This window comes from Eschscholzia californica, unplaced genomic scaffold (genome assembly GCF_041429995.1).
Source record: "Eschscholzia californica isolate CP2 unplaced genomic scaffold, dmEscCali1.0.p SCAF_1, whole genome shotgun sequence".
Lineage (NCBI taxonomy): Eukaryota > Viridiplantae > Streptophyta > Magnoliopsida > Ranunculales > Papaveraceae > Eschscholzia > Eschscholzia californica.
Window position 1 is genome coordinate 21,642,207 of NW_028238198.1, and position 22,978 is coordinate 21,665,184.

The 22,978-nt window shown below is 35.6% G+C and overlaps 2 protein-coding genes, 1 long non-coding RNA gene, 1 other non-coding gene and 1 pseudogene across 5 annotated transcripts; 4 read left to right on the forward strand and 1 right to left on the reverse strand.

Annotated features, from left to right (window-relative positions):
* The first annotated feature begins 372 nt into the window (after positions 1 to 372).
* LOC147565114 (uncharacterized) lies at positions 373 to 4,188 on the forward strand (annotated as a pseudogene). The gene is made up of 4 exons (XR_015230112.1): positions 373 to 439; positions 1,511 to 2,217; positions 3,077 to 3,307; positions 3,396 to 4,188. The product of XR_015230112.1 is annotated as an uncharacterized LOC147565114 (transcript).
* Positions 4,133 to 8,848, reverse strand: LOC147565115 (BTB/POZ domain-containing protein DOT3-like). The gene is made up of 6 exons (XM_086651622.1): positions 8,329 to 8,848; positions 7,896 to 7,965; positions 6,672 to 7,561; positions 5,850 to 6,111; positions 5,634 to 5,762; positions 4,133 to 4,654 (listed from the first exon to the last, which is right to left on the reverse strand). The coding sequence occupies exons 1-6, from the start codon at positions 8,466 to 8,468 to the stop codon at positions 4,277 to 4,279; spliced, it is 1,869 nt and encodes a 622-aa protein (XP_086507748.1). The 5' UTR covers positions 8,469 to 8,848; the 3' UTR covers positions 4,133 to 4,276.
* LOC147565116 (uncharacterized) lies at positions 6,750 to 8,059 on the forward strand. The gene is made up of 3 exons (XR_015230113.1): positions 6,750 to 6,873; positions 7,177 to 7,301; positions 7,402 to 8,059. It is a non-coding gene; the product is annotated as an uncharacterized LOC147565116 (long non-coding RNA).
* A 1,581-nt stretch (positions 8,849 to 10,429) lies between the features above and the next one.
* On the forward strand, positions 10,430 to 14,997 carry LOC147565117 (ras-related protein RABH1e). The gene is made up of 6 exons (XM_086651621.1): positions 10,430 to 10,699; positions 11,571 to 11,641; positions 12,330 to 12,418; positions 12,886 to 12,997; positions 13,563 to 13,653; positions 14,558 to 14,997. Exons 1-6 carry the CDS (start codon positions 10,583 to 10,585, stop codon positions 14,699 to 14,701), a joined length of 624 nt encoding a protein of 207 aa, XP_086507747.1. The 5' UTR covers positions 10,430 to 10,582; the 3' UTR covers positions 14,702 to 14,997.
* Positions 14,998 to 21,063: 6,066 nt separating this feature from the next.
* On the forward strand, positions 21,064 to 21,136 carry TRNAA-AGC (transfer RNA alanine (anticodon AGC)). Its single transcript has one exon. It is a non-coding gene; the product is annotated as a tRNA-Ala (tRNA).
* Positions 21,137 to 22,978: the final 1,842 nt, after the last annotated feature.

Below are 22,978 nucleotides of genomic sequence, written 5' to 3' on the forward strand. Positions count from 1 at the left end.
TAAGTTGAATCTCTCTGAACTGCTAGATTTGCTCTTTTGATGATTTTGTCGTCGGTCCTGATTCACCCGAGTTCTAGCTTTTGAAAGTCTGGTGAAGTTCTTTTGTGTCATTGGCCCTTATTTCTTTTTTGTTTTTCCAAATTCATTTTGAAGATCACATTATTCTCACCGACAAGATGGTTGACTGGTCGTCTGTAATCCTTTTCGACAAGAGAAAGTTTCAAGGAAGGAAACAAATTAATGCAATGGCCTTGGGGCTATTTTAAATCATTAGACAAATATAGGGGTCACATTCCCTAATTGGTCTCATGCTGAGGGTGAAATTGGAATTAAAGTTTAACAAAATGGTACTTCAATCATTGTAAATATTTTGATTAAATCCTCTCTTTTCTTCCGACGTCCGAAAAAGTCTTTCTTGCTGCTGCATATAGCATATCAGGTACTAAATCTCTCTCTTTTCGCTCTTGATCGTCTGTGGATCAAAAATTGTGAAAATCATTATTCATGAGACCCAAAAAGATTTTGATTTTGGTTGAAGAATCATTTGATTGAAGATTTGGATATCAAAGGCTCATTATTTATAGATGCATATGAAGTGTTCGTGAAAATTCCTCACTGAGAGCATCTCCAAACGTGCTCTATTTCTTCATAAATAGAGATTTCGGAGCTCCAAAGGCTCCTCTACTTCTCTATAATGTAGAGAATGGTGAATAGTGAGCCTTCACATGTGAAGGCTCACTATTCACTTCTTTATATTATAGAGCTGATTTGACATAATAGATTTTTGGTCCTTGGTTGCCATAAAATTTATACTTGAGTCCTTAATATCTTTTATGAATTGACACTTGTGTCCTATTACTTTTGTATTCTAGTAAACTAATAATACTATTTAATTAATTATATAATTATAAATGGCCATAATTAAAATTTTATTAATAAACATAAAATACGTAACAAAATACAAAATTGGTAGATACGGAAGTGGTGGATACGGAGGTGGGTATGGAGGTGTAGACGAAGGTGGGTATGGAGGTGTAGACGGAGGCGAATCTAGAAGTGGAGGCGAAGGTGGAGACTTACCGGAGTACAAACTAATTTTACCGGAGTAGTTACGTAACAATATTAGTTTATATTTTTGTAATTTGTAGTAATGTACGCATTGTAATATCTCTAAGATTTGTAGTAACGTACGCATTGTAATATCTCTAATATTATATGTATTTTTTAATATAATATTTTTATATGTAATCTATATTAATTATATTTAATTTATCAAATTTTAGATGTTATAAGTAATATAAATAATAAGTTATAAATTTAAAACTAATAAAACAACAAAGATGCCAATATAGAGACTTGAATAGTGTTTTGCGTTTGGAGTGAAACTCTATTTAAGGAGTGAAAATATAGAGATTATGCCAATATAGAGGTTGGACGTTTGGAGATGCTCTGATGATATAATAGTGAAGTATACTTTTGTCTACTTACCTTTCTTGTGTTCTCTATTTAGGTAGTTTTTTTTTTTCATATATGGGAGAATAGTCCACATGGGAGGAGTATGTAGCAACGGTCCTCTTCATTCTGCCAATTGGTTTTGAGTTGGATGACGACAAACTTAACATGGTACCAAAGCTAGGCCTGCACGTGATTGGTTTACAAAAGCCACACGTGCTCCACGTCACCCGAAAAGAAAGAAAAACACGTGTTAGGCTAAAATACGCAACACGTGAGGGGGCGTGTGAGAATAATCCCACATGGGAGAAGGGGTATCTACCAACCAAACATATAATGTCTAGGTACTCTCCTCTCATTGTCAATTGGTTTTGTATTTGATGACCGCAAACTTAACAGTATAAAAATGACTTCCAAATTGTTGGGGACTGTTTGATGAAATAGCATCTTAGATATTGACCGAGCTATTCAGAGTGTTCCATTTTCAGTTCAGGTTAATGCCGATCAACTAACATTTAGTGATAATCGTATATGCATTTGAAGAATAACAAATGATAACTAGAATTCAGACACTTTTGAACTTTGAAATTCCTGAACTTTGAACCAATAACCCACCCCAAGTGTATTGATGGGGCTTCTTACTCAATGTGTATCTGTTGAGTGTGTAGATGGGTCCCATTATCGCGATCCAGGGGTGGGTAGCCTTTTAAAGTTTACATAATTTCAACTAGCTCTTTGACCATCCCAAACCTGGATAGCCTTTAGGCCATGTTTGGCGGACGGGAATGGAATGTGATTCACGGGAATCACATTCCCGTAATACGATTCCCGGGAATCAGATTATTCAGTTTGATGTTTGGTTTGGCCAGGAATAGGAATTCGATTCCTGATAGATTCCTAACTTGGTGTTTGGTTCGTGTAGGAATCGGAATATAATTTTTTGTAAAATTCCTATTATATCCTTAAACTACATAAATAAAACGTCAATTTTATTATGTACTTTAATCAGTATTATTTATTCAAAATTGCAGATATGAAATAGTAACATGACACACCGATTAAATAGTATCTAAAATGCCAACAACCTTTGGTTGGAGTCGTAAAAGGTATAATCTTCCACTTCGGAGGTCAAAGGTTCGAGGGACGCTGACCATTTAAAAAAAAATATTTAAAATAAATAAAGGTCATGACTAAATTTTTTTTCTTTTTAAACATTATGAAATCGATTGTAATGAAAAAATAAAAAGAGAAGAGAGAAAAAACTAGAGAGGGAGAAAAAGTTACATTTGAGCGAGAGAAAGTATTGCTATGGTGGTGGCTAACCATAGGTTTTTAATTTTTTTAGTTGTGATATTGTGTGGAGGACGATTTTAATAATAGTCATTCTAATATTTTATTAAGGATAATTTGGTCTATAAATATTAAAACAAAGCATTCCCGGGAATGGGAATCACAAACCCACCCCCCTCCCTGGGTTTGCTATTACCCCATTTTGAGGGAATTCTATTCCCCCGGGAATAGGATTCCCACTGCATTCCCACGAGCCAAACAATATCAGGATTGTGATTCCCAGGAATCACATTCCATTCCCACGCGATTCCCGCGCGCCAAACATGACCTTAAGGATCTTTGGGTGGTTTCGACTTTTGTCATGAATGTGGGATTATAGGGACTGATAAGTGTCTTATTACATCAAAGGCAAATAAGTAACAGGATTAGATGGGAAGCAGGTTGGGAAGAAGGGTCGTCAATTTTGCTAATTTCCCCATTAAGCTTCTTATGCCCACATCTTTTAACAGCATCAAGGAGATTGCCCTCAAGACTATTCCTTCAGCTTCAAAGGTACCACACTCTCGCTCCCTTTGATTTGTTCTTCGATTATCAGTTTTGAAGTTTTTTTGACAAACGTCGTTTTAATAGTATGTCTTTTTTTGGATTGAAAGATTGAAATCAATCACTCTATGGATTTGATGTTGAAGAAGTTCCAACTCTGAACATGGAAGGGAAAAAGAAGAAAAGAGGACTTTTGATTGCGAAACCAGACTACAAGAAAGCTTATGTGACCCTAAAGCACTCTTTATCTATTTCTCAAGAGTCAAGACTTGTACTCCATCCGTATAATTGAAGAAGATAAGAGTGCAATGAACAAGCAGTCAAAGTCAAGCATTGTTGAAGAGGGAGAAGTGAAGTCACATTGGCTTGACGGAAAGGAAGATGATAAAGCTGAGAAGCAATCTGTAAAGGGACAGAACGGATACAAGTCTAACAGGCGTTCCAGCTATGGAAAGGGAGCCAATAGGTACCACCTCGTGAAGCAATCCACCTATAGAGGTGGCTGTAACAACCGTGATGAACGCAACACTAGTACAATCAAGTTTCCATGGAGCAGCATTCACTTGACAAAATAGTTGATTTTCTAGCTCGAAAGATAGCTTCTAAGATTTGGTTGTAGCTCAGATTGCCATGAAATGAAACTCAGTAGGGTTATCTTTGCCAACATAAGTTTGGGCATTGATTTTTTACTACTTTTTGGTTTTCTCAAGCGATCTTCACTTCAGCTTAGATACATTTTTATTTAATTTTATTTATAAACACCAACTTTAAACAGAAACTAGGACTTGATGATTTGTTTCAGTTGTTTAACTGAAATATCAAGATGTGTTTGGTTTGATGAGGATGATTTATCGAACTATATCCAAGTTGAGCATAAATAAATCTTCACATTTTTTTCTTACTTATACAAGACAGTAGTATTTTGTATTCTGAATTTTATGTTTCTAGTAGGTGCTCTATTTACACCAAATGATATAGAGACTCTTAGGAGTTAGGACAATGAGAACCTTCTTCGACGTCCCTCACTGTGACGACGAACTTGTCTGTATGGTGTTTCTTCTCCTAAAGGAACGTCTTCTGCTTTTCCATGAAAGAAGGTAGAGTTCTTGATTTTCTTCCATCCTGTATTCCAACTTGATACATTTTTTTGCTTGGTGATGATTAACTTCTGGAATTCCTCTAGCAGGTTACTGTAATCATGTTGCAGCTCTGAAATCACCATCCTTACCTTCACCAGTTCAGCTTTTATTGTATTGATCTCTTTCTTGGTAGATGACAAATTGGTTAACTGCTCGGTGAAGGTGTCACTAGGTATCATCTCTTTTTCATCTATTGCTTTCCTCATCTTTACTTGCTCTGAGAACAGAACCTACAAATCACAACTTAACTATCCCTCTGAGGTGAAAATTCTAATGTTTTTTTGACAAAGGACTCAAAGAGTCATTACATTCATTATATGACATTGATACATCGTGAATATATAATATGAAGATACATCATGAATTGAATAAACACTATAACTATGATCATTTAAGATATCTTGGACCTTAAAGTCCATCTAAAGACCCTTAGGCTATCTTGAATGGCATGGAAACCCATTTATTCCTACCTTTACTTTATTGATACCCTTTATACCAGAAGTCAATAAATGATGGATTTCCACCTCCATCGAGTACTGAACGTGTGACCTGCGGGTTCTTGGAGTAGATTCACTCATTCACAGTTCAAAAGTTAGAGTTTGTGAATGTAGTTATTGAGTCTGTACGTATCCAACTTAAAACCAATTGGCTACGAGTTGTGAGGTCCTAGAATATTATATTGTTGGTTTTGAGACTTCGCTTGCTCAATGTGGGGCTACTTCAAAAACCCTTCACGTGTAGTGTACTTTGAGCCTAATTTGTGTCTTTTGCTCGGTGACATGGATCACGCGCGGCCATTGGGCCTATAACTTGCGGGCTAGCTCTGACACCATATTAGCTTTGTGGTTATTCAATGCAAACCAACTGACAATGAGTGGAGAAGTCTTAGGATATTATATTGTTGGTCCCGAGACTTCTCTTGGTCCATGTGTGATAATTCTCACATGTCCTCTCAGTTGTGGTGTTTTTCAAGCTCATCACATGCCTTTTTGCTAGGTGGCAAGGAACACATGTAATCGTGGGATTAGCACATGCGGACCTAACACTGATACAGTTATACCATATTAAGTTTGTGGGCATCCAATCAAACCTGCTCGGCAATAGTGGAAGAGGTTCTAGAGTACTATACTGTTAGTTCAGAGACTTTCCTTTGGCCAAATGGGATTATTGACATAGTAACTATGATTTGTGAAGAAGGTAAAATATTACCTGCATGACAATCCGAAGGGGTAGGCGTTCATTCCGTGCAGCGTGTGTGCAGGCATCAAGAGAAAGCTTCTCACAGTTCATTACTTTGCACAATCTTCGTCGGTCATGCTCCAATAGTTCCGGGTGAGTCTGAAAAGAAAACCAAGATCATTTAGGACGATCGAGAGAGTGGGTTCATAGGCATCTTCATCCCAATGAAGTAAAGGAAAGGGTTACCTTCAGATAAGTATCAATTGCTCTGTATAATCCATCATGACAGATTCTAGCATTTTCAGTTAAGGTTTCAGCAAGCATTTGGAACTTGGCAATGGTAAGATTTGGGTCTTTTGCAATCTCTGCTAGATAACCATCTAATAGTTTTGCAACTTTTGGTAATTGTTTCTGCTGTTGTTGTTGTTGTTGTTCGTGCATTAAACAATACTCAACAATCCGATGTACCATGTCGATATCGTACTTGATGTTATTGCCCATCGGAGACCTTTTTTAGTTGACATGGATGAAACAATTTAGACAAAATTAGCATCGCGAATATTGTAGGAATTGTAATCCAAAGTTTAGTTTTGTGGTAGAAAGAACAATCTTTCATGAGCCGCATTGTTTAAACTACAGGTACTAACCAAGTGGAGCGGGCTTTTTAGTTATTCGCTGGTCTCCCGGCCCAAAGTTTAAACTACTGCGCTGGACCCCATTCCCACCCTAATGTAAGACATCAAGAATAATCAGTTGATCCACATAGATCCACATTACCATGGTCAGCAGCTGTGGTCAGCAACAGCAAGGTTGGTTGGTATCACTACTTTCGGACTAAGGTCGGGTTTGTTTTTTTCCTAAGTCAGATCTGTAATCTTACTCGTGGTTTGGATTGACTTGATTCAGATTTCAGGATGTTGGTTTTCCTCCTACTCATCTGAAACGCTAATTTAGGGTCCAACTGAGTCAGCCATTTCAGATTTAGATTCAGACGAGTCAGATAAAAAGATGAGGAAAAAACACACCAAGTAGTAATTACTCAAAAAGGGGAAGAATAAGAGTACTCACTCTCCAAGTTTCTCTTGATCATCTGCATTTGTGTAACTAGGTATCAAAAGATCAACAACATTGGCATCTTCCAGAACAATTCCAACCCTCTTCTCAAGCTCTGAAACCATTGCCGGTGACGCCGAATAAACAATAGCCATCTTCAACATCCACAGCAAGAACTTACAAGTTACAGATTCTTTTTGAGGAGGAAGAATAGTGAGTAAGCTCTCTATCATCATTCTTTTTGCCTTATTTCCTTCTAAATTCTCTTTACTCAATTCTAACTCATTTTTCTCACAATACCCATATTCTCTCTGTTCTTCTAAAGTCTCTATGTCAATGCTTGTCAACCATTTCTCGGCGTAGTTTGTAATACAAGCACCTAAAGTTTCTGGTTTCAACCCTTTTACTCTAATTCCAGTTATAACTCGAACAAAATGATCAATATTAAGTGTCGAAACGTCGTGAAACCACCATCTTTCATCATTAATTGAATCCCGGGTTGTCAACTTTTGATCTCTAGATACCATCCAAGCAATTGAATCACAACATCTTCGAACAATCTGGAGATTTTCAGCCCAAGGAAAGAGAGATTCACAAGACTGAAGAACTGTTATTGTTTCTATCCATGAAGAAAGAACTATAAAGGTGAGAAAAGCTTCTGTTTTTGAAATGAGATTGTTTTCTTCATATTCTTCTGTCATTTGTAGGTACTCTGATGCACATCTTAGTGAAGCTATATTTTCAGGAGTTAAGTCTACAGGGAGACCATAACAGAATTTCAGAACGATTTCGAACGTCTCTGATCCACCGGGGAAGTTTTCAAGCTCTAAAGTGTAGCTGATATTTGGGGTTGACGGTGGAAAATCAAATCGACTTATGTACTCGCTCCGTGATATCAATATGTACTGCACATATACGAATACGGTGCACAACTGTTGTTGTAAGTATACAATACGTACGTGGAGAACAATTTGGATGTGCATAGTGGTGTGAACCGAGCCAGACAAATGAGGTGCTAGCCTATGTCCTGTACGGGCTAGGCCTGATTGAGGCCCAACGAGGTCTGCCCTGTGACAGGCAAACCCCCTAGAGTGCCGGTGATTATGGTACTCGAGCCAGCATATTGCCCACAGTGGCCTGACTCAGCCCGAGTGACACCACTAGATTCGAACTCATCTGTTATATGGACTAGTTCGAATAATAAATAGTAAATAATTGGGTGTAAATGTCGAGCCTTACCTTGTGTAAATAGAAGTTGAAGCCATCTACTTGAATGGTTAGATCTGTAGGGTTTTGAGATTTCGGAAACCTAGATAATAACAAAGCAGGGAGATCTCTGAGTAAACCTAGATAGTTCAATAAAGGAAAATTTTGTTTAAATAAAATGTGTTCGTTTGAAGAAATATAATTGTGGTATGAATTGAAATAAAAAGTGGTTTCGTCTCTGAACAAAATATGAACTTATTAGAGTTCCACATAAGTGGATGGGACAAGACCAAACAAAGATTAGTTGTTTTTTTCTAGAATTTTTCACAATCTCAAGTCATATAATATTAGTAAAGGCTTCAAAATTTTATAGGTTTTCTTGAAGTAAATGAAAAAAAATCTATATATTTTTCTTGAAGACTTCGTCTAAAAGAAAATACTAGAGGAACAATCAATATGTACTTACCAAGACTGCTCCTCCTTCTCTATCCTCTCTATGATTGTCGGAAATTTGTCGATAACAACTATATCTCGACCGTGAACATAATCAATACTAGCATCAAAATCGCTCCGGCCAAGATCTTTTTGCTTATTGATCTTCTTCATTATGACAATGTACAAATAATTTCTTGATACCTTAATACTTCAAATGTGCAGATGGAAAAAGTTCATCAACAAAACAATATTTCCAAGTATAAGAAGTGAAATGTTTATATATACAAGAAAAAAAATTACAAACAAGAAATGAAGTGACAAAATGGAAGGTAGTATGGGCCTTGTTTGATTAAATACTTGAGGTGGGAATTGTGGTTGTGATAGAAAAACCATTAAATTTCGGTAGTTGGGTTTCCTCCATGTTTTTGAAGCAAGAGGGTTTGGACAAGTTCTACGTGCTTTTCTAATCCAACTTGTGTCTCTGTTAGGCTATTTTGACATGTTCATACATAACAGCTAAAAGCTCGTGATTTGTCACAATTTTTAGACACAGAAAGAAAAATGTTACTATGTCTGATAATTCAGTCAGGAGAAATCTTGGTATCTGAATTGGACGGGCAAGATCTAGGAAGAGATAATCAAACTCTTAACTATTGTGATTATGCCGGCCGAAGTTGTCAGACAGAATATGACTGTTTTAACTGATATACTTACTAAAAAGATTTGTTGCTGTCAGTTTGATGCTAGATTTGTGGTAATGAGAAGAATTAGGAGAATGTTTGGGACAGAATGTATGTTATGTTATGAATTCTCTCAACATGACATAAATGCAATATTTAATTGACATTTGACATCAAGTCTTATCCACCAAGATGTACCATTTGATGATTGTGTGGTTTGTGTGAGTTTTATATTCTATTATGTAGGAATTGGAACCAACTTTTTTTCAAATTTTTTTATTCAATATTTATTTATTTATTTTGGAAGTCGACTACGATCTACGTAAGTCGTTACATTTGGTACTTGATACATCATAAATGTGATAAGTTTGATAACCGCCCACTCAAACACTAACAACACCGGGCCTATAGCCCAACTATACATGGCCTAAAGCCCAAAAACATTATTTACACCCTAATAATCCCAATTCAAATAACCAAAGATTTCACCTTCTATGGGATTCGAACCTGGGACCTCTAGGGCTTTCTGGAGTTTATGTCAACACCTTGGAATCACAAGTAGACGATAGTTGTCAAATTCGACCTGAGATTGAGATGAACGACCTTAATTTTTGTTTTTTTAGAAAGAGAAATAATCCTTCACAAGTGTCCAATTTCAAGTTTGGTATGGTTTCGTCATTGTCTTTTAAATAGTTTTGCAATTTTTCTTTAAGTCTACTATTATCATTAAACATGAAAAGATTGACATAAAAATCCTCATTTAGAAGCATGAATTGCACTACATTAGGGAAGTTTTAAAAGCGCACCTAGATGTTATAGACGCCTCTCTCAAGGCATATTTGAGGAGAAATTTTAAATGCACTCACTATTATTGTTACATACACTCACACTCACACTCACACTCACACTCACACCTAAGGTAATTTTTGTTGAAGTCAAAGGAGATGAGAGTGTGGCAGGTACAAATGATAAGTGTATGTAACATTTCTCAAATTTGAGAGGGAGTTTGTGAAGGGAGGGCTGAGGAGGTGCTTATAACACGTTACACGTACAGGAAGCGCTTATAAAACTTCCCATTGCGCTATTGCAATGTTTTGCCCGCCTGATTCTTTTTGTAAAATGACTACGATCTACGTTAGTCATTACATGACATTAATACATCATCAAGATGTGATAAGTATCTAAAATAAACCACTAATCAAATGGGCTTAAATTCTGGGAACCGATCTGGGACCTCCAGTTTTTGGAGTTTATGTTAACACTATCAACCACTTGGGGGCAACCAAGTGTTGACATCCGCCTGAAAAATTTAGTAGTCGTCATGCTAGGTTGCCCGGATTTACCCGGCCGGACTCTTGGTATGTCTGGGGCCGAACCGTCCGTCCAGATTCCCAACCCTAGCATTGAGGGGCAAAACCGGTATACAAATTTAAAGGTCAAGTCTTGCCGCGCCTTCATCGTGGATGGTGGTTTCAAGTCTTTCTTCTCCCAAATATAAAACCAACGACTCATTTTTATCTCTCTCTGTTTTCTTCTTCTTTTCCTTTCTGTTTCAGATCTCAGATCTAGAGAGAGAGAGAGAAACTCAGAGAGAAAGAAGAAGAAATGGCGGTTGTCTCTCCTCTTGCCAAATACAAACTGGTTTTCTTAGGCGATCAATCTGTTGGTAAAACCAGTATCATCACTCGTTTTATGTACGATAAATTCGATACTACTTATCAGGTATCTACCAAAATTTGACTTCATTAAGATCCGATTTCATCTTCTCCCTATTTGATTCATTTCAATTTTTTATTAAATTTGTTTCTTAATTGCTTATTCTAATTTTCTGGATTGAATTTCGCTCAAATTCTTGTGCTTTTGATTGAAATTTTCATGGGTTCTTAATCGAATTTTAGGGTTTTGATAGGTAACGTCCAGAAAATAGTAATTATTAGTTTGTTGTGATTATAATTTCGAGTTAATATGAATTGGATCGTGAGAATTTCGCATATTATGGGATTCTTTGTATTGGAATAGAAAATTCTCATATTATATTTCATTTGATAATTGAAGATTGAAAAGGTTTAAATTAGTGTAGATTGAAAGTTTCATTCATCAAATATTTTCAATATTTAAATGCTCATTTTGCTTTGGAAGAAAGGTTCAACTTTTGATTTGATCTGGTCCGGTTGCACGTCTTTTAATATTTTCCTTTTATTATTGTCTACTAGGGAATCTAAGAGGAAGTAGTCTCAAGTAAATTTCTTTATTAGAAGAAAATGGATTCTATATTATTAGCAAGTAGCTAGGCATGAAACAATATAAAATGTTGAAAACCTCATTTTGAAACAAGGCATCATTTCAAGGACATCGTTGACTGCGTATTTTACAACGATTTGGACTCCATAGAAGTTTAGTCAGGATTGATATCTGAAACTGATCTGAGTTTGTAGTTGAAGACTTCTTTTAGAAATGAAAACTAAATCTAGCTTAAATCGAGGAAGGTAGCCAATAAGGCTGAATTGATTCTCTATTTGAATTACAGGCCACAATGTATTTGAATTACTGCATTTGTTCCTAACATCGTTTTTGTTTGCTAATTAAATTACAGGCCACAATCGGCATTGATTTTCTCTCGAAGACAATGTACCTTGAAGATCGAACAATACGTTTGCAGCTTTGGTAGGAGTCTTTCTTACCTGGTTAGTCAAATTATCTATATATTTGTGCTTCCTTATAAAATCTGCTTGAAGTCAGAAGAATTTGCTTGCAATTCATCAAGCATGGAAGCAAAAGAGTTCTCGTTGTTTTTTTTAATCTAGTGAAACATCTTATGAACATGATAGTCTGTAAAGAAATGGGTTTCGGAGGATTGTCTGAAATGAGATCATTGTTCTGTTACGTACTCCTATCCAAGAAGCGTTTCTAGTTTCGTTTGACCATTTTTGCACTCCTTGTTCTGTTAGATACCTTGCTTGTCCAATTATATACTTATTTCTTTCACATGCTGTTGGAGAATAGCGATGAAATGTTTGATATATATATACAGTGTGTATACTAGTACGGTTTCTAATTTGATCATACTTATCCGAACCCACGTCGCTTTCTTGGATAAAGAAAACCTGTTGTATCGTTTATCAGGCTTCCTAACCTAGCGATACAGACATCACTTTTTGTCATACCACCCCCTCTGCTATCTGAGAGTTTGAGATAAAAACGAGTTATAAGTTCAAATTAAAAATTTGTTCGATATCAGCCTACTGATTAATCATTATGCTACATATTTGCTTCAATGCTTTTCATTTCAAATTGTTTCATATCTCGTTTGCGTTGAACAACTATCATTCTCTGAAGTTCATATTGTATACAGGGATACCGCTGGGCAGGAGAGATTTAGGAGTCTCATCCCAAGTTACATTAGGGATTCTTCTGTTGCAGTAATCGTATATGATGTATCTAGTGAGTACCGAGAACTGTCTTTTATCTTCTTTAAAGATTTAATCTACTTCAGATATTATTATGAATCCATTAGAAGAGGAACTGGAAGTGAGCCAATAAGTAAGATTTTGGATACAGATGGGTTAGCCCAATTCACTGAGTTGATAAAATTTAGCTATCCATCCCCAATATCGACTCTGCATTTGCTGTAACTTTTTTCCATAGAAGATAAGACTTGCCATGATTCCTTTTCGGGGTTAGATTGAACCCACTGGATATTAGGTCCAATGGTTGTTATTGTTTTCAATTCTAATATAAGGTGAAAAGGTTAGTTTTTATTTCCTTCAAATTTTCAATATATTGTAGGAAGTTATAAATATATAGTCTTGACAAATATTTGGTAATGTACATAAATTGTGTTTGAGACATGGATGTGAAACAAGCGAAGTTGAGTTGCATTCTGAAAATTTCTTTCTAATATGATACAGATCGGCAGTCTTTTTTGAACACTTCCAAGTGGATTGAGGAGGTACGCACAGAGCGAGGCAGCGATGTCATTATTGTCCTTGTTGGCAATAAAACTGATCTTATTGATAAAAGGTAATATACAGTACTCCTTTATTGGGCAGCAACCTTGACTTCATCTCTAGCAACAAAATATGAATTGCTTCTTTTACCTTGTTGATTCATATGGAATTTTAGTTGAACCCTTCCCCCATTGTGAAACTATCATCCATAAAAACTGGTTCATAGCAAGTTGACTTCATAATGTCGTGTTTGTTTCGTGATATTAAATTTCGCAAAATGGATTAAGAAGGCTTTTTGTTCGTACTTTGATATTAAAACGATCTATGAAGCGTTCATGAAGAGGAAAAAAACACAAATGGCGGAACAGTTTGAATATAAATTACGTTTGATATTTTGTGCTCGTTTTTCTATATTTATCGGCACATTGACATGTGACTCGTGATGTTAGTGATCTTTAGAACTGAACTCTGGTATATGATATATCATCTCAACCTAAATTAGAAATCAGAACCTTTAGCTTACATCATTGTTCTAGCTTTCAGTTTTTTGACACCTTAACTTTCCCTTGAAACTTCATCTACATTTTCTTAACTAAGAATATCTTCTCAATCTATGTTGTAATGATTGACAAAAACAGGCAAGTTTCAATAGATGAAGGGGATAGCAAGTCACGTGACAGTGGCGTTATGTTCATTGAAACTAGTGCTAAAGCAGGATTTAATATCAAGGTACAAAAACAACTTAGTTTCTATTCTTCAACTCTGCCCCTTTTTGAAATATAGTGTTACAGAATTTAGTTTACAAAGAGAAGAAGTGTACATTATCAGTTCTTAACCTGCATATGTAACAAACAATGGATTCCTTAAACCTCATTAGGAAGAAATGTTGAAAAGATTGCATATATATATATATATATATAGTCTCTGTCGTTTTTAATTGTGCATTGAAGGTTAGATACCTATTTTCTTATCCAAGGCTAAGGTGGTATTTGTTTTTTTCCTATTTGTCTAATCCAACTAGCCTGACTTGTTTGGATTCCTTTGACTTAAATAGATCTAGAACCAGCCCAAATTAACCATTGCGACATAATTAGACATTGTGAGTCAGACAAAATCAAACATTCTTGAAATATAACTCAAGTTAATTAGACCACAAGTCAGATTTCAAATTTGTCGGAGGAAAAGAAACGAACACTACCCAAATCCAATATGGATGCATTCATAATATATTGGAAATATCAACGATATATCAAACATTTGTATATGCCAGCCATAACAATCACATAGCATAACAGACTATACTAATGCAACTGTCCAAGTAATTCAATACAAAACAATTAGATCACTGTTTGTAACTTTGTATAATACCATATATTGAGTTGGTTTTTGTTGTTTCCTCTCTCCTTTTATGAATATGACTCAACTGAATGAAATGGACTCAAAATTAACCAAAATCACTCATTCGGATGAGTCAGACAAAGAAAAATACTACCTTAGTTTTTGGCCATCCAAGTGGAAACAAATTGGCTTAGTGAGTTGAGAGAGACCTTAGATATTATTTACTTGGTCACGAGACTTTCCTTTATCAATGTGAGACTATTCTAACACATAAAAACATATGAATTTGTTGCAGCCATTATTCCGCAAGATAGCAGCTGCATTGCCAGGGATGGAGTCATTCTCATCAACAAAACAGGAAGATATGGTTGATGTGAACCTCAAGCCTACTGTTAACTCATCTTACTCAGAGCAACAAGGAGGTGGATGTTCATGCTAAAATTCACAAATCATACACATTATTATTATGATAACAAGGACACATATACCCTCACCCGAAAAAGCTCAAAGATTTGATCATGGTAAATTAACTATTCACTTGAGTATATATACATACATATATACATATTTATATGTAGAGAGTGTGAAACATTTATGATATAAAAAGCAATATTGCTACATGGTTACATGTATTAAAGGGTTCTGTTGAAATAGTTTGTCGCTTTCAGTTTTCGTACAATTTGTCATTTGATAAAAATGACCGTTCAATACATTCATGATTAATTGCATTTTTAATTTATGTCTGTGTACTCCATGAGGACAATATGGCTAACGACTCATCTTTAAAATGAATTGTTTATTTATTTATACTGCTTTTATATCGGTCTAGTTCCACCCTATCTAATCGTGGGTCTCACACATTGAATCGATAGAGTTGTGGAGTATTTATTTCAAACCCTCAACTTCATGGACTAATTCACAACATAATACTTATACTAGAAATGAAATACTATGTATCTTTATATATTGAACATATAATTGTATAACTATTGGAGTAGTACTAATAATACTTAGTAATTTCCATTAATACTCAAAGTAACATAAAATTTTAGGAGTCAATTTGATTGAATCAACTCTTCCAACTTAAGCTACTAATCCTTGGTTTAAATAAACTAATGGAGCTTTGATGATCAAGTGGGTGCATGAACTTGCAATTAGGGCATGAGGGAGAAGCCTTACTTAGCATAACTAACATATGACATTTCATGCAAGCTGCAGCTACCATCTCTTGATCATCTTCTTCCAATGATACCCACGATGGGAACCGTCTGATCGTCGCGCTTTTATCGGAGTCCTTCGTCTTCTCTTGTCCATCACCGGATTCCGCAGAAGTAGTGGAAGAATTGCCATCTTTTGACATACTATTAAGTAGTAGTAGGGTTTCATTTTCTCTATAGGTTTTGGTGTTCATTAGTCTTGCATAATGATTAGAGTGAAGGTTGAGTTCTAGGTCCAAACTCATGACTTGACCTAATTCTTCTATATCTAACTTTCTAATCTCTTGATCATGTTGTCTGCATGGATCTTTAAGAGTTAACTTCATCTCCTTATTGTCCTTGGTGTTGTAAAACTTTAAATCTTCATTAACTAAGAAGAAAGATTTCGAAGGTTTTTGATGAAGAAAATCATGGAGGTGATCAAATTTCATTGACTTGGAATGGTTTTCCAAATTATCTTCTACTTGTTTGTTGTCTTCCCATCTTCTCTTCTTATTTGAATTATCAGCAAATAACTCTGAAATTGTTGTGATCTTTCTTTGGGTTGAAGAGATTGATTCTTGAATGGACACCATATTTCTCTCTCTCTCTACATATGATGAAGAATGTGTGAAGAGATTTATATAGAAAGGAAGAGAGCGTTAGAAGTGGAAGGGTTATTACTTACTAGGATTTAATTGAATGGAACAACATTCAAGTAAACATTTAAAGCGCTCACATCTCCAAAACGTGTGCTCTTCCTTCCTACTCCAAATTCTCATCCTCCCCTATTTGATTTGTATTGGGTTAATTCCGTCTTCACCCCTAAAGATTATCAGCTCACCAAAATGGTCCCCTTAAAGATGTCTCCTTTTGATTTTTTATGTCCCTCGACTTTATCTGTTGACTTCTCTTTTCATTTTCTATCTATGACTCTCTTCAAAGGTTTTCCCTCCTATCTTTTGTCACTTTCTTCTTGCATGGCGATGGTTTCACGATAAGTTGAGTTTTGACCAATGACAATCGTAACGAAAAGGAACTCTCTCTTACTTTCTCCCTCTCTCTCTCGATTTAACTCATTCTTTTTGAATTGTCAGTGAGTCTCGAACCCTTGACTTATAAGGTGGAAGACTAAACCTCTTACCCTTCTTCATCTCTCTTCTCCTTTTGTCAGCATACATATATATATATATATATATATATATATATATATATTCATATCTCTCTTAACACTTGCTTGATGATACATAAAATGGTTAATCATTGACTGACGTCAATAAGTCAAGAAAATATCAAAAACCCAATGGGTCAACCCGCCTCAAGGAAACATGTCAACTGAGTCCAAAGAGGTCTGTCACCTAAGCCCAGAATTGGAAGGTCGACAAGATCATCTAAGGAACTCCAACCCTGTTCCACCTAAAACACAACCAGGTCAAGCGTGGGATTCTCAAGAAAGTGTAGGGGGTCTATGTAAGCAAGGTCGATGTCTTACATCCTGAACATGGAAGTCAAAAGCGCACCGCATGCTTACCGACTTAATCCTGAATCTCCCTAAAAGATCTCAGTCGGTTATAATCCTAAGTGTTTAACTAACTTGGGCGTCAAGAGTATAAAAGGAGGAACACAACTCCTACAATACCTATCAACTCAATAGGATATTTACGAGGTATCCTTGAACGAAGGAACTTCTAATTATCCAAGATACGAGATAAACTAAAAAGGGAACGTTAAATCTCTTAACTACCGAAGAATAATTTCAATCCCGAGTGGGGGATCAAAACCGCTTCAATATTTACACCGTCTATCACAGTCGGTCCAAAGCAGCCTCTAAAAAGACATCACATTACCTTCAACAAGGTGTGTTCCCCAAGAATTAATGGATACTCAATACTTTAACTGCAAAGGGCAATATGTCTGTCTTGAGCGTGAGAGAGCTTTTCGAACTCTTAGCGCGGGAGTTAGAGGAGGGATATCATTCATCCAGACGAAGTATCAATCACCCAGACTAATTCAGACGTGATTCAACATCACAGTCTCTATTCCTTTACTGATAATCAGATTTGTCATTTTCGACATTAGTACTGATTTCTCTCTCTATTATCCTCTCTCAACACAGTAGGAAACCCTCGAGTCCCATCATTATAATAGGGTTCTCTAACAAGCGTTTCAATGAATTAACTCTAGCTCAAGGGTTCTTTCTCTATTGTGGAGGTAGATAACACAATAAAGAGATACCAGAGTTGTTAGAGTAAGATGAGAGGAGAGTATAGAGAAAGAGAACGAGAGAGGTGATGGTGAAGGTTTAGTGGCCGATCAAAAGAAGTGGTGGTGGTGGGAGGAGGGAAAGAAGGAGAAAACGAAGAAAAAAGCGTTTTCTTTTTTAATAATGGACGTTGGTTGGTTATCGGTCGAATGCTAGTGTCCGAGACCAACAAGAAGAAAGTAACAGAGGATGAAGAGAAAAAACTGTTTCGAAGAGAGGGTAGAAAAGAAAAAGGGAAGTCAATGGTTAATTTTGACCAATGGGAAAATCAAAAGACTGTCAAAATATAAGTGGGTCATCTTTAAAATGCCAAAATTCCACTAAGCTAGTCATATTTAGGGGTCAATATGAAATTTAACCCTTTTCCATAACAACTATTTTTCCATATATTTTAACAAAAAAAAAAAAAAAAAACTATTTTTCCATTTACAATGTCAACAACATTTTATGTTGGCTGACACTATATTTATATATTGTAATGTAATAATTTTATTTCTCAGAGTTGAAAAGTATATGCATTTTAGGTAACTAATAATAATCAAATATGTTGTATTATAGTTTTAACTTTAGTTAATTGTTGTTGTTATAACAAAAAATTGTCTGACTATTATTGATTTTCGTCGACCCAAACTGTTACTCAAAATGATTGGAGAGAAGAATGGAAAATTATGTAACGTAATGTACAACTAAACTATGTACAACGTTATTTGTGGAGTGGGCCTAGACTTCTGTATTTTTTGTTAAGAGATTTTCTTGAGATTTTGAGTGCAGTTTAGAACTAAAATACTCAATTACGATCCCAAAATTAGTAAGTGTTCTCCAAAGTACAAATGTTACACGAGTGTCCTAGTTTAGTGAGAAGTAACATGTAGGTCATAGGTATAAGTAGTCTCCTACTACGATTGGGTAATTCCATAATTTTACATGCATTCCACCATGCACACACACTACATTCACCACTCATTGATCAACATGTCTAAACATTTACAACAAAATTATTTTTAGTAGGGCATAGTTGATCCACTTTATATTCACTTGTTGTTTGTGTAATTTCAAAATTTGTTGAAGAAAAATACTACGTACTATTAAGCAACAAAATAAAATCTATTGCATAACTATTGAATATTTATTGTATCAACAGAGTTACTCCCATTCAAATGGGATATTGATAACCAAATATTTAAGCCAACCTTAAAGTGTAGTTATTACAGGCGGTGACGTTTATCCATACCATGCATTTAGAGAGAGAGAGAGAGGAAATTTAATATGTATGGATGAGTGATGGTGGTGTGGTTGTTTTTAATGGTTATGGATTTAAAGGAGGGGGTGTTGAGAGCTTTAAAAGTTTAGTTCTAAGGTCACCCAAATTTAGAAGTTGTAGTTATTGAAGAGAGATATGGGCATTCAAGTTCTTTTCAACTGTTTAGTCTTCTAACATTTATTCATCATTCAACCTCTCTATTTTCTTTCTTATGACTATTTTTTGTACTTCCTTCGACTAAAAGTTATTTCCCCTCCTAATTACCGACCGGTGAGTGCAACAATGTCAAAAAAAAAACTTAATTTATGATTTGATGACTTATCTTTACTAAAAAAATTTCTTTTTTTAAATTTAATACGATCTAGACCGTTCTTTTACCCAGATGAGTCATTAAATCATAACTTAAGTGAAGATCTTAAGTACATTTAGCATTTCTCTTACCAATATCTATCTATCTTTAGATCATGACAGATACTAGTATATAATCTAGTTAATGTCTATATTCCTATTAATGAATACTTTTTGGATAAGCAACGAAGAAAACTACTTCCACCTTATTTAATGCCTTACCCAATAAGATACTATTGTGTTTAAATCCCCTACTCCCCACCTAGCTAGGCCTTCTCGTAGTAGTATTGATAGTACAATAATTCTTTTATTGAATTACATGACCTTTTCTAAGATGCACAACAATATGTCCAAATTGGACTTAGGATTCGAATACATAACAATTGAGGTAGGAAATTTATTAAAATATCCTTTACTTTAGACTCCCTCAATACCCAATTTGTACCTAAAAATGTGGTCTAAGCAGTGGAATTCTCACAACTATTCGACTTGATATTATAATGTTTTGTTCGTAACAACATATCGTGATAGATGACTGATCTTTATGGTACTACCCTATCACCTAGGTAGATCATATATATGGCTGCCTACAAGTAATTTCCAAAGGTTTTCACTAATTGTTTGTGTTTTAGGGTGGGCCTTTAAAATGATCAAATATGTGACCGACAAGATAGATTCTGATAAGAAGCCCTATTAACTCCATCCCTATACACGTGAGTTGGGGCAACGACATTTGTTTTGAGTTTTGACCAAATTGGAACCAACTATAAACCTGGCTGGAACCATTAATATGATAACCCGGTTCTTTTCTGTCCTTATTAACCAAACAGGATCTTATTTTTGAATACCCGGGAAAATTTCAAAAAATCATACAGTATAATATAAAAAACCCGCGCTTGAAGACGAAAAGAGAGGAGAATTCTAGAGAGAAAGAGAGAGAGAGAGCAATTCTAGTGAGAGAGAGAGCAATTCTAGAGAGAGAGAAAGAGAGAAAGAGTGATGGAGAAGAAGGCAGAAGAAATGAAATTACATACCTTAACTCGCTGCGTGAAAGCTTTAGTCCTGATTTCATCCTTGAAAATTTCTCAGAATCAAAACTTCTCAAGTACAACAAAAGAAGACGATGAAGACGATCAGGTGAAATAATCTCTCTCTAATCTGAAAACCTTCAAGTTTCATGGAGTATTTCGCATTTCAGTTAGATTTTTACTCTTTCTAGATCTCTTATTATGCGTACTGAATAATGAATTTCTTCATCTTCTTTCTGTGTAAATTTAGGAACAAGAGCTGATGATGAGAACAATTGAAGATCTGAAGATTGAATTAGTTAAAGAGCGTTATCGAAGTAAGAAGATGAAGAATTGTAGTATGATCGAGTTTACTATTCAGATCTTGTTGGTATTCTCTCTCTTGACTATAAGTCTGATTCTTATTGCGTTTGAGTTCTAGTAAAAAAGATGATGATTTGATTTTCTTCTGGAATTTGTAAGACCTAAATATGATTTGTAATTGAATCTGATTGAATTCTGGAATTAGTTGAAAGAAGATGAAGAATTGGAGTGGTGATTGATTGTAAGACCTAGTTCTTGTGTTTTTGTTTCTCTGATTCTATAGAAACTAGATTGAGATTGTTAAATATGATTTGTAATTGAATCTGATCGAGTTTTTTATATGAGTATGAAAGTGTTCTTGAACTGAAAATTAGGGTTTCGGTTCAGTAAAGTAACAACCATGGGGATGTAGCTCAGATGGTAGAGCGCTCGCTTAGCATGCGAGAGGTACGGGGATCGATACCCCGCATTTCCATTTCTTTTTTCCTTTTCCATTTCTGGGATTCTTACATATTGACCCTTAGATTAATGACCAACTCACCAAACAAACCCTACATCTAGAAGAACTTCTAAAATAGCCCACTAAATGCGAAACCATACCATTTTGAGTTCAGTCCTAGCGAAAACTATTGATAACATACCGCCAAATCATTGTTGAAGTCGAGTTGATCAAAGGCCATCCAACTAGTTACGGCTCAGTTCATTTGGTCCGATTGTCAATTGGTCGATCCAATTGAATTTTAGCAACCGAGCCAAACATGAAAATGAAAAAGATTTTACTTAATTTTTTCAATTTTAGTTGACCAGGTTTTTATTAACTTGACTTGAAAGAAAATCATAAATTAAGAGATGATACTTAAAATAATTTATGTTTGAATCCGAAAAGCATTTCTTTATTATTTTAAAAACCCAAATCGAAACAACAAATACATTGTGCTTACTTTGCAATCATAAGTTATGGGACTGATGACTTTACTTTCTAGTGAGTTCAGTGTCGATTTTACAGAATAAGTAACTGGTCTCCGTCTTCCCTACCATGTTAGAACAGTCTGGTCTGTAACAACACAACCTGAAAGGAAGTTGTTTCTAGCCGTCTTTCTTGAGGAGCGACAGAGAAAAAAATTTGTTTTTGGGGAGAGAAAAAGGGTGATTGCTCTTTTCGCTAGACACATGTCAAGTTCTTGGGCACTCCACCATTATCACCACCACCATCACCTCCAACACCAACTCCACCACCACACCATACCACACCACCTCCACCACCACAAATAACTCAGTGTCACACGACTACACTACCACCACTCGACCACACTACCTGCCATCACTCGACCACCATCATCAAAACTACCACCACTACTACCATCACCAACATCCCCAAAATTAAGCAATCACTCAATCAACTCCACCTCAAATCTCACAATTTGTATTAGAGTTGAGCCGCATTAGGTTTTCACATGACATTAGAATGATCTCACGTGTAGCTGAAACAAAAATCTACTGCCAATAGCCAACTCATTGAACCCTTTCCTATTATAACCTTTTGTTTTCTAATGCATTTTGTCAAAAAGGAGTTTTGAGTTTGGGCTGATTTTTCGTTCAGTCGTTTGCCCCTTGTATATGACTAAGATATACCCAATCAAATGGTGATATTCTATTATGGTATGTCTAAATTCCTGGAACAACAATGACATTTTATATATATGGCTGCCTGCCTACAAGTAATTTAGAAACGTTTTCACTAATTGCTTATGGTTTGAGGGTGGGCCTTTAAAATGATCAAATATGTGACGGACAAGATAGATACTGATAAGAAGCCCTATTAACTCCACCCCTATACACGTGAGTTGGGTCAACAACATTTGTTTTGATCAAATTGGAACCACTATAAACCTGGCTGGAACCATTTAAAATGATAACCCGGTTCTTTGTATGTGATGTGGCTGCCCATGTGGTGCCTCTAGTATTGTCAAGGTATTAATCATGTGGCTGCCTATAGTTTGGCAATAGGGTGCCTTTCATTCATCCAATGAAAATGGCCTATTTAATAACCAATAGGAGTAAGAGGTGGAACCACTTTTTTGTTTTTTTGAATTGGTAAGCGTGTGCCTCGAACCCTTGACCTTTAAGTTGCAAAACTTACCTCTTATCACTTGAGCCAAGGGTTGTTGGCAGGTGGAATCACTTATTACTTGCCACTAAATTGACCAATAAGGGTGAGCCTAATTAACCACCAATGAGGATACATATCTTGTTGACGAAGTTTTGTGCCGTTTAGACTTAACCTTCTTCTTGCACCCCCAAAAACTAACTTCCTCAT